The 11,503-nt window shown below is 42.0% G+C and overlaps 1 protein-coding gene across 2 annotated transcripts in view; it reads left to right on the top strand.

The window, feature by feature from the left end:
- Nucleotides 1-5,404: 5,404 nt before the first annotated feature.
- Nucleotides 5,405-11,503, top strand: part of RFC1 (replication factor C subunit 1) — a 44,932-nt gene continuing 38,833 nt past the window's right edge. Inside the window, exon 1 of one of the 2 annotated variants that reach the window (XM_074866011.1) lies at nt 5,405-5,646. In XM_074866011.1, the coding sequence (XP_074722112.1) occupies nt 5,644-5,646 (3 nt within the window). In that variant the 5' untranslated portion in view covers nt 5,405-5,643. The remainder of the gene's footprint in view (nt 5,647-11,503) is intronic. The other variant, XM_074866009.1, reaches the window with a different exon arrangement.

Raw genomic sequence — 11,503 nt, 5'->3', positions numbered from 1 at the left:
GAAGGGCAGTGCGTCATTCCTCAGTCCTGCCCTGCTCAAACATCCTACTTCTGCTGAAAAATTCTCCCTGGACTCATGGGAAATTTTGTTGTGGGCAAGAGACATACACACACATCCCACTAACTGCATAAAAACACAAAGCAAGTCAGTATTTCTTTCAAATACATGCAACTGTTTTTCTATCCAATATCAAAGTCTACTGTACAGTTCTATGTACAGCAGCAGTACAAAATGAACAGGGGTCTGTTCCAGTCCTTAAGCACTTTCCCTGGATTTTGTCAGATAAACACAATTAGCAAAGATATTAGCCCCCAAAAGATACTATTTCATTACTGAATAATTTAACAATCTTGGTATACACAGCTGCGGCATCAGTACAGTGAATATCTTACAGAGCAGTTATGCAATACCATTTAATCTTTTAAAATATTTCAAATTACAGCAAAACTACATGTCAATTTACTCAATACAGTAAGACTGACGCCTGCCATTTTTGCTTTTCTGAGGTACAGTAATATAACGTATATCCACACGTAGGCCACAGTTGCTGAAAAGATTTGCGGAACAAGATGGCAGTGTGAAGTAACTTCACATGCAAGAAATATACCCACTGAAATCTGAACATGGGAACAATTTATCACCTAAGTATAGCACTCTCCTTGGATGAATTAGCCCTGCTGGCATGTTGGACATGAAAGTTCAGATGGGCCGCTGGGCTGCTGCCACCTTACTGCTCCTGCTACCTGCGAGAGCATGCTTCCAGGATTGCATTCCATTGAGACACATCTTTAGTTTAACAATAAAGCTGATTAATCAATAGAAGATGAAAGATATTTTATTTGTTTTTACGATAAACACAAACCCTCAATACATGTTTGTAAGCATTTCTCTGTAGCACCTTTACAAGAAACAGTTTCATCACAGATGAAGAACAAAGCTCCTACTGACATCTTCTGCACTGCAGATCCCTGCTGGTGGGGTGGCCATGCATCTAACATGAGTCTCCCCCACCTAACAAACCCAGCACTCCCTCAATTACCTGGCGTAACTGATCCACACTTCTCAGCCAAGATCCTACCAAAGGCAGCTTGGGAACAAGAGGAGTAGATAGGGACTGTACCAAGTTGGTCTACAGTATATACTGACATGTTCCTTTTTTATTCTGTGGAATAGCATTTTAAAATACTAATTTGGATAGTTATTGCATGAACATAATCCTTCTATTTTAACATTTAAAAGCTTTGATTGTATGTATCACACTTTATGAAAGAAAACCCAAATACAAGTCATTACGGATTCCACTATGGTTCTAAAGCAGTTAGTTACCATGATTACCAGATACTTTAGTTCAAAACGCCCACGACAGCTCTGTAATACCATGGCAATATATTGGCAAGGTAAAGACAATGGGCTTCTCCCCACTAACTACAGCAGAGTTAGTGCCACTGGCATCTTACTGCAGACAATGTGTTGCATCTGCATGAGATGTGAAAGGTGCAACAGAGACTTGTGCTCCCAGATGCTTGGTCTGGACAAAGTTATGAACTGTATTTCTTTCCTTATTACTGATACAACAAGGAGCATGCCATACTCAATGTTTGAAAATGTTTCAATGTTTCAGGCCTCTGAATCTAGTTTTTACTGCTTTGTCATATTTAACTGTTTGAGCTATAATGTTACTTGATAAAGTTAAAATGGAAGCAATTTAACTGATCAGAGTCATATAGTGACTTGAATTTGGACAGAGGTTTTGATTACCTGAGCAAAGAGTTGGGGAAAGGAAACACTGTGATGGTTGATTTGGAAAACAATTATCACAGACTAGTGAAATGTAATCAGGGGCTGTTGAGAAGTGATGGTGCAAAGGGAAGGGTAGAGAAAGGAATTAATTATTCCACTAGCTCAGGTGGCAGAATCAGTACAAGCTCCAACCTTGATGCTGAACCTGTACATCAGTTGATGCTGCACAGTGGGATTTCCTGCCTCTGACCACGCACTTCATGAATCTGGTTTCAGAATGAATCAAGGCTGGGAGAGGCTGAGGTCTCCTGGGCACTTGCCATTACTGTTACAGTAGTTGGGAAGACTAATGATTATTCAGTTCAATTCTTAGCTATCAAATTTCCTTTTCTATCTTTGCCTCTGTCAAGGCAAGTGAATCAAATTACGAAAATAACTTTTCACTTGACCATTGAATATGTATTCTCCTTCTTTTAGGGATTTGACTTGAAAACCTGGGGTTTGATCTGCAGAAATGCTAAACACATTAGTTGAAAGGAGTAGAGCTTTGAATGTACACAATGTTAGGCTGAGTATCCGAGTTAAGACACATTCATTCTGGCTAGGTATGCAAATGAAGAGAGAGAAAAGACCTAGAGACAAAGTTCACTTAGAAAAAGTGTAATGTTTACATTAACATCAGCTGCTCAGATCTACTAGTGCTAGGTGCTCAAAAAGCACAACTTATGTAATTGCCCTCAACAGTGTGATGCAAATCAAACACTTATCTTTATCTTATACCTTTACCTTATACTGCAAAAACTGTTTGAGATGGGATCAAGTCTTTTCTAAAGACACATAATTGTGATGGATACTATAGAAAGCCTAATGTAAATAGAAACTAGATCACAGGTTTACAAAGAATTTTTGGAATTTTTGGTCTGCAACAAAATGCTAATTCCTGTTTCTACCATGTGAGAGAAATTTGATTTTCTTTACTAGAAACTCTAGTAAGCAAAATATTCCCTACAGGATTCCTCCAAAATAGAGCCTACCATCTAGTAAATTAGTATTTTAATGTCTATTAATGGTATGAAAAAATACAGAATTTAACTTGAAATTTCAACTTCAGGAAACATATTTTTGTTGTGTTTTCCTAATTGTCTCAGCATTACCATCCTGTATGTCTTTAGGCCAATTCCTAATCTCAGAGGTCCTCTGGACACACAGGAAACTCAGAACATCTCTGTTCCATTACAAAGATTTCTTAAATGATCAAGGTGTATTGTCCCCTAAAACATGTAAGAAACACTGCCTTGTGGACTTCAAAAGTATCTCAGTGTTAAGTTACAAGAATCTGCCTTATCCTGCAATTGTTTCAAGCAATTCAAAATAAAAATTTTGAGAGCAATAAATAAAACATTGCTTCAAAAGTTTCAATAAAAGTTGATTTAAATTCCAAAACTGCATCAACATATCAATATACAAAAATTTGAAAATAAACAAGAAAATATTAACAAAAAGAAAACATACTATTTTTTATTTCTCAAGATAAGAAAATGCATTTTACATATAAACAACCTCCTCTCAATAAGCAAGACAAAGCCTTCAGTGGTAATAACAGTAGGACTGGTTTTGTTCAAGAGGGAAAAAAATTCAAGATCAAGAGTTAGTATCTCACTTTTTAAATGTATTTTGGAAAAAAACCCCAAACATAAAAAGCCAAATAGTCTGTGATTTTCAGAAAGGTAGAAAACAAGCCTGATTTTTAAAATTATTTGTCTTAGTTGTAAATAGAGTGATGATATTGACTGTACTTCAGCTACTTTTTAAAAAGCTTTACTTTTAGTTGGGTAATATGTCTTTAAAACACAACCCATGATCAATTATAGACTCGAGAGATATTGCCTTCATTTTATCTTGCAAAGCTCATCATGACACAATTACTCAGTTTTGTTTCCTGTGGCAGAGCAAGGTTTTTCCTGCTTCCAGTGGTTTCATATCAATGCATGTAAAAACAAAGGTATCCTCTGTTCCCCCACCATACCCAGGAGTGAAGTATAGTCATTCCAGGTATTCAGTCTGATCTCTTCACAAAGGGTTAAACTTTTGCCTTCCAAGAATCATGAACATGTCACAAGCCCACAAGCAGACACTGCTCTGCTGGATGTTATTCTAGGTAGCTTTATCAACTACAAATAGAGATAACCACCTGCAATAATTCTTTTAGCATTATTTAAACAGTTTGTTTGGCTACTACAAATGTCAGCCATTTTAACTACTCTTTAGTTCTGGTATCAGGAATACGCACAGCTTTAAAAATTACTTAATGAGAATTAAATAAATACAAACATATAACTGGAGACATTTTTCTCAAGTGATACCAGTTTTGTTTGCATAGCCATTATAGTTGAGTGCACATGGAATAACTTGCAAAACAGGCTGAAAAGCACAGCCTGTGCTGTGAGTCTGTTTACTTGCTCACTGTCATGTGTTTCTTATGCAGAAATCCAAATTCACAAGCTATGCTAATGTTGAAAATACAAGAGTCCACCTGATCACGTGTGTTCATAGAGGAGCAGTAGCAACTTCTATACCAACAGGGTCTTAGAATTACTTAAAAATCCAATCTGAAGAATTAAACAGGAATGGTAATAGGCATCACTAACATTCATGTTTTCTCAGACTGGACAAAAAGATCCTTCATCTCTATGTAATTTGCTGGAATCTGACCATGTCACCAAGTAGACAGTCTCTTGTTCTTTAAAAAAAAATAAAGAAAGAAAACAAAGTGAATACAGAAGGTATACAAATGATAGCACTGGCAATTGCCCTATGAGACAAGTACAAATTGAGCTTGTACTCTTTTTTTTTAAATGAATGGTTTTCTAAATCAATGGCAATATTTTTAGTGTCACAAATTCTGTTTGGCCTCCCCATTCTCCCAGACTAGCAATAATTAGCAATTCAGTAGGTTGACAGAATCTAAACATCAGACAAGTGAGGGGAACTGTTTTTTACTTGGTTTGCCCAACTTTATTCCCTCCCAGCATTCAGCAAGTAGAGGAAAAAAATGGAAGAGAACATGTAAGATTTCATTAGAAATTGATTATAAATTAAAGTCAGTGGGTGAAGACAGAGCATAACTTTTCAGTTTCTCTTGGATCCCTCAGATGTAAACTCTGAGCTCTCCTAAGCCCGAATGCATGGGGAGAAATACTGAATTGAAGCCCGACGGTTCCAGCACAGCCACGAAAGAAGGGACCGACCCACGTTTGTTACAGGAAAATGATTTTATGTGCTGCGTTGGTTCAGACCTGACTTATGGTGATTGCACTGCTATGTTACTAGCTGTCCACATATTCAGATGTTTCGTTTGGCTCAGTGCATTAAAACACTACCTCAGGGAGGCCTGGCTCTGTCCACTTGTTTGTTACAAGCGTTAAGACGGTCAGTTCTCCTTCTCTGTCAAAGGTGACTGAGGACACAGCCTTTACTCCTCGTGGAGCTGCAGCAGCTGGAAGCCCACCCACCATTTTGACGCGAGCTGCCATACTCATTCCCTTCACTCAGAGGCCGGGACGCGCGGGAGCTGTCCCGGCTTCCTGCCGAGGTTCAGGGGAGCGGTTAGAAGCGGTTACACCCCCGCGGCAACGGCACCAGCCCCTGACGCCTGCACGGAAAGCAGTCAACGGGGAAAAAAAAGGGAGAAGGCCGGTTGGGCGGGGGGGGGCGGCCGGAGGTCCCGCGGCAGCGCCACCGGCCGTTGGGCCCAACGGGAGGGGTTCCAACGGCCGCCGCCCCGCCCGTCGCGGCTGTGACGGCAGCGCTGCGCGCCGGGCCGCGGGAGTTGGCGCGAAGGCGGGGGGCGGGAGGCATGGAGCCGGAGGGGACCCGCTAGCGAGAGAAACCGCCGCTGGCAGCATGGTGAGCGCGCCGCACCGGGAGCCGCGGGGCCGCCCCTTCCCCCCCCGCCGTAGTTCTCCCCGGGTGGGGGAGGGCTGCGCAGTGTCCCGGCGGCGGGGCCGGATGGCGCCTTCCCCGGCGCGTGGCTGCTGCCCCGCGGCCTTTGGAGCTCGGCCTGGGCCGGGCCGAGCCGAGCGGAGCCGGCGTCCTCTTCCCCCGAGGGCGGCCGCGGAGGCCCTGCGCTGTGGCGGAGCGGCGGAGACCTGCCCGGGCGGCGGCGGCTGCTGCGAGGCTGCGGAGGAGAGGCCGCGCCGCCGGGAGTGCTCGCGCGCTTCCCGCCGCTCCCGCGCTGAGGGCCGAGGCCCCGCTTCCCACGCGTGCCAGGGCAATACACCCCTGGGCGCGGAAATGCCCGCGATTGCGCCCTTGCCCCGAGGGGGACAGATCTGAGCCTCTCCAGCTTCCCCCCTTCCCGAAACCGGGTGGTGGTGAATTAGGCGCGGAGCGTGGGCTTGGCCGGGGGGCAAAGGCGGGCGAGCTAACTTCTCTCTAAACGCGGTCTGCCGAAGTTTTAACTCTTCCTTTAATTTCAGTAAGAGGGTACAAGAGGGTGTTTCTGCTGCCGAATTGGACGGTGTGCAATATTTGCAGAAAAACAAGTAGGAAAAAAAGAACTGTGAAGTCCAGAAGTAGACATTTGTTTATGAAGGATGCAAGTCTCATTAGGATGTAAAGAGTTTGTAAATACAAATACATACGTGTTTGTGCTTTCCAAAGTGCTGCTTGCTTATGCAGCCAATAAGATAGTATCCCCTCTTCGTCTCTGGCTCTCTTCATCTTCTACTCAGATGGAGTCTCTGTGCAGATATTTTACTGGCTTAACTACAAATGCCATTCAATGCCAGTTGGGTTCAACTTTGGTTTTGGACTCTCCATATAGTTTAACCTTATTTATATCTTACACTTGATGCTCAGCAATGATGGACAATACAATCTTGAGTCTTTCACAGTACTGACAGAGGTCTGCCAGCACTAAGAATCCTGAAACTATTGTTACTGTGATATTTCCATGGTTTGTTAGGGCTGGCTGATGACTTCAAATTTATGTATAAGGACAAGTCTGCCTCTCCTGTTCGCCTGCCATCACCTCTTTAGAAAAATGATCTTACTGGAAGACTTGCTTCCTCCTTTCCTACCTTCCTAGGACAAAGGTTTTTTTCCCCTCTGTGTTGTCTTCTGAATGTTACACATCTTGCAATGTCTGATGCTTTCATAGAAGGGATGAAGACAACCACTGTTTTGAGGGGAGGATGAGTTGCCTCAGCCCATTCCCTTTTCAATGCTGAAACCATCACTGCTGCAGCTGTGGAGATAGAGGCAAAAATATGGTGATGTTAGTAACTGTGTAGCCTGTTCTATGTGTGCAGTGACAGTACAAGTATACTGGAGTTTAATATCATACCCTGGCAAACAGACTTTTGTTTCATCTAGTGCCAAACATAGGTAGCCCCTGTTGGGTTGGTTCTGCAACATCTTCTCAGCTGTACTGAACTGGTGTGTGTAGAGTTACACAATGACCTGATTTGTCCTAGAGGGGATTTATTTTTTTGTCCAGATTAGTGGCTTGACCCAGTTCCCAAGCAGAGAGGTATACTGGTACAACTGAGGGAATGAATGACTGGGAGTAGGGCTACTTGAGTTCTAGCTGAGAAAGACAGTCACATGGCCGGAGCTGTAGCATCAGCTGATGTGTACTTGGAACTGTGATACTGCTTGAAAAATACTGTATAGTAACTGTGCTGCAGTTACCACTATTCATAAACATTAATCAAGGATAGTTATCCAAGCAAAGATAACTGGATTCATTGAAGTGACACTATACATTTGATTTCAGTTAGTGCAATTTTTCTTTCAGGCAGATGTCAGAGCTGACGTTTGCACAAAACTTGCACTGAAAGAGACAGACTGCATATAAATACGATTCTTTTGATGCAAGGCCCTCATAGACTTCAGAATACCTGAAATAACGTGCATTACTTTCAATTGCAGTCATTGAGCTAGGTTGGTGAAATTCAGTTTTCTATCTTGTATTTTGAGGTGCAAACTGAATTATATGATGATTTGGGAAATAATTTGCCTTACTGGACACTAGTTGTCTAAAAACACTGCCTATTATGGTTAGGTTGAGATGGTTCTATCATCAAAATGTTGAAGTAGTTGCTCTTTGGTTTAGGGTGCTTTTGAAATGCAGGAAAAAAACATATGGAGTGTTTATGATTTTTATAACCGACTTTTTTGAGCTGGGTATTTACTGAAGTCTTAAAAGTCAGTCACCCTGACAAACTCTGAATAACCAGTCTGTACTACCTAACAAATAGGTTTCAGTTTCTATTTGTGTTATTCTCCTCAGTAAAACAGACAGATACAAATCTTTCAAGAGAAAACTTGCAATTTGGCATGATTAATTGCTACGGTTTTCTATTGTTGCATAAGATGGAGGATTTGAAGCAGTAGTCAAAACTGGCAAGAACAAGATGGCACAGCCATTACTGAGATCATATGATTACTAAGATAGCTCAGCAGGAACCCGTGCACCTGAACATAGCTTTTTAGGCTGTTCAGATGCTATGCATCAGTTATCCCCCCTAATTTAGCAGGAGCGATCAGAAATTCTTACTTATTTCCACCTCTTACTTAAGTGGAACTGCTCAAAGTTACATATCTTGTTGCTGCTGCTGCAGCACCCATGGGGAGCCACACTAATATAGCCTCACCTCTTTAATTTTAACCTTCTGGGCAAGGGGGCCTCCTGGAACAGCCATGCTGGTGAGTGTATCTCCAGGATACGCAAGGCTGATGACACCTGTGATTTTTGGGAAAACGTTCTGGAAGCAAACTTGCCAGTTACATTGATACACGCCTTTCCTCATTTGAATGAGCACAGATAAAAGCTTAAACATATGCAGTTTTTCCACCTGGTGAACTCATATATATGCGTGGCATTCCACATCAATGAGATGGTCAGTCAGAGTATGTTAAATAGGTAAACCCTGAATGGAGGCAAGTGATCCTATCTGGGATCTACGCTTATATAATACTTTATAAATAGTTTTCAAACTTGTCGGATGGGAATCAGTCTGATAGATACTTATATTGCTTCATTTCTGCAATTAGTTATGCAATGAATTAAGGATTTATCTGACATCTCTTAAGATAAAACGGCATAAAAAAATCTGTCTCTCTTGGATAAAAGCTTCAGTGAAAGATAACTTCGTTGTTGTGCTGTGGCATACTTTTCTCCCAAGCAATTCTGAATTCACCATCTGTTATAGGCCAGCAGTGGCTAACAAGGTTACCTTTTCTTCCGAAGAGCAGGATAGCTGAAGAAGATTGGAGGATTTATAACTCTGAAGACTGAAGAAGACTGCACACAGATGTCAATTTTCCTTTGTAGCTTAGGGCTATGTAGTTTAGTCACAGAAGTAGATGGTCACAGTGGGAAATTAAAATTTACTACCCTAATACAAACTTTTATTCAGAAACCTCTAGGTGGCTTATGTGCTTTAATATTCACAGTATTTTCTGAAAAACTCCTTAACACAAGCATGTAACAAAGAAAAGGAAAAAACTGCCATTTCTTGAGTACTGAAGTGCAGTTTGCATCAAGAGAATAGAATGAGTTGTGTTAACAGAGGGAGGTGATTCTGGAATATGCAGCTGCTGTATCACCACAGTATTTTCAAAGAAAAAATACTATTTGTATGGATGCTGCTTTCTTAATGAATGGATAGAAGATGCTGCTTTGAATAAAAAACAAAAAAAAAGTTTATTCTCATTTGAACTGTTAATCTAATTAAACACTACCTGAATTATAAAAGACAGTAGCAGTTGACTGTCACCCATTTATTTTAGGTGTTTATGAAGTGATTTGGGGGAAAATAGATTGTAAAGTTGACCCTGATTAGATACTATTTTTAAAAGTTTGAAGTGGCAGTTTAGGTCCTCTTTATAGCACATTGAACATGTCAGGGCTTATAGCTATGGCATTCATTTTGTGAATTAAAAGTGTTTATGAAGAGCTAACTTGATATCTCATGAGAACTGATGGGGCAGAAAATAGTATTTTACATGTTATTGTTTAGGCCTTAGCAGTTCAGGAACTGTGATATTAAAGTGGTGGAAGAAGCTGGGGCAGACAGGTCAATTTCATACATCATCTTTATTAGGTCTGCATTTCGTAAACTGAGATAAGATGGTATTTCCTTGTACTGGTCCATAAAAAAAATAAATTATTGCATATGGTGTTTGCAGAGCAGTTCACTTACTAGTTAGTTTTTAGTTAAAATACTAGAATGAATAGTGTTACTATTGATCTAAAATAAATTATTCTCCAAATATTTTAAACCTAAAAGTAACAACTGTAAAAAATGAAAACAAAGCTTTTAAAGTCACTTTATTTTGCGGTGTTCTAGTTAAGTATTTAAATCATTTTACTACATAAAAGATCTAATGAGACTTGTAATCAATTTTCCTGTTGCCTGTGTTACCCTTAGGCCTAAAAAGAAGTCTGTAATAATGATTGAATCTACTTTAACACTTTTAAAATAGATGCTTTCTTCAAACTTGCTAGCTATAGGTATAGGCAGTCAAAATTTCAGAGCTTGTATAGTACTACATTTATATTGTAGGAGTACGTGTATGTGGTGGGTTGACCCTGACTAGATGCCAGATGCCCACTAAAAGCTCTCCTCAGCTTAACAGGGGAGAGAAAGTATAATGCAAAGCTTGTGAGTTAAGGACAGGGTGAGATCATTCACCAATTACTGTCATAGGCAAAATGACTCGACTTGGGGAAAATTAATTTAATTTATGACCAATCAAATCAGAGTAGGATAATGAGAAGCAAAAACGAGATTTTAAAACACCTTCCCTCCACCCCTCCCTTCTTCCCGGGCTCAACTTTACTCCCAATTTTCTCTACCTCCTCTTGCCGAGTGGTGCAGGGGGATGGGGAATGGGAGTTGCGGTCAGTTCATCACACACTGTCTCTGCCGCTGCTTCCTCAGCGGGAGGAGTCCTCACACTCTTCTCCTGCTCCAGTGTGGGGTCCCTCCCACTGGAGACAGTCCTCCACGAATTTTCTCTGACATGAGTCCTTCCCACGGGCTGCAGTTGTTCCCAAACTGTTCCAGCATGTGTCATTTCTACAGGGTGCAGTCCTTCAGGAACAGACTGCTCCAGCGTGGGTCCCCCACAGGGTCACAAGTCCTGCCAGCCAACCTGCTCCAGCGTGGGCTCCTCTCTCCATGGGGCCACACGTCCTGCCAGGAGCCTGCTCCAGCACGGGCTCGGTCTCCTTTGGGCATCCCCCTGCTCTGGCCTGGTGTCCTCCCCGGGCTGCAGGTGGAGATCTGCTCCACCGTTAACCCCCACGGGCTGCAGGGCACAGCCTGCCTCACCATGGGCTGCACCACGGGCTGCAGGGGAATCTGCTCCGGTGCCTGGAGCACCTCATCCCCCTCTTTCACTGACCTTGGTGTCTGCAGAGTTGTTTCTCTCGCATATTCTCACTTCTCTCTCTGGCTGCAATTACATGTTTTTTCCCCCCTTCTTAAATGCGTTATCACAGAGACGCTACCACTGTCACTGATGGGCTCGGCCTTCACCAGCAGTGGGTCCATCTTGGAGCCGGCTGGCATCGGCTCTATCGGACACAGGGGAAGCTTCTAGCAGCTTCTCTCAGAAGCCAGCCCTGTAGCCCCTCCACTACCAAAACCTTGCCATGCAAACACAACACAGTGTAAAATAGCAGTGTGTCCCATATTTTGTGTATGCTTTCAAATTACATAGTCCATTGATATTATGCCCTTTAGGCTCA

This window comes from Strix uralensis, chromosome 4 (assembly GCF_047716275.1).
Source record: "Strix uralensis isolate ZFMK-TIS-50842 chromosome 4, bStrUra1, whole genome shotgun sequence".
Taxonomy (NCBI): domain Eukaryota; kingdom Metazoa; phylum Chordata; class Aves; order Strigiformes; family Strigidae; genus Strix; species Strix uralensis.
The sequence above is the reverse complement of the archived record's forward strand: the minus strand, read 5'-3'. Positions and strand labels throughout refer to the sequence as shown.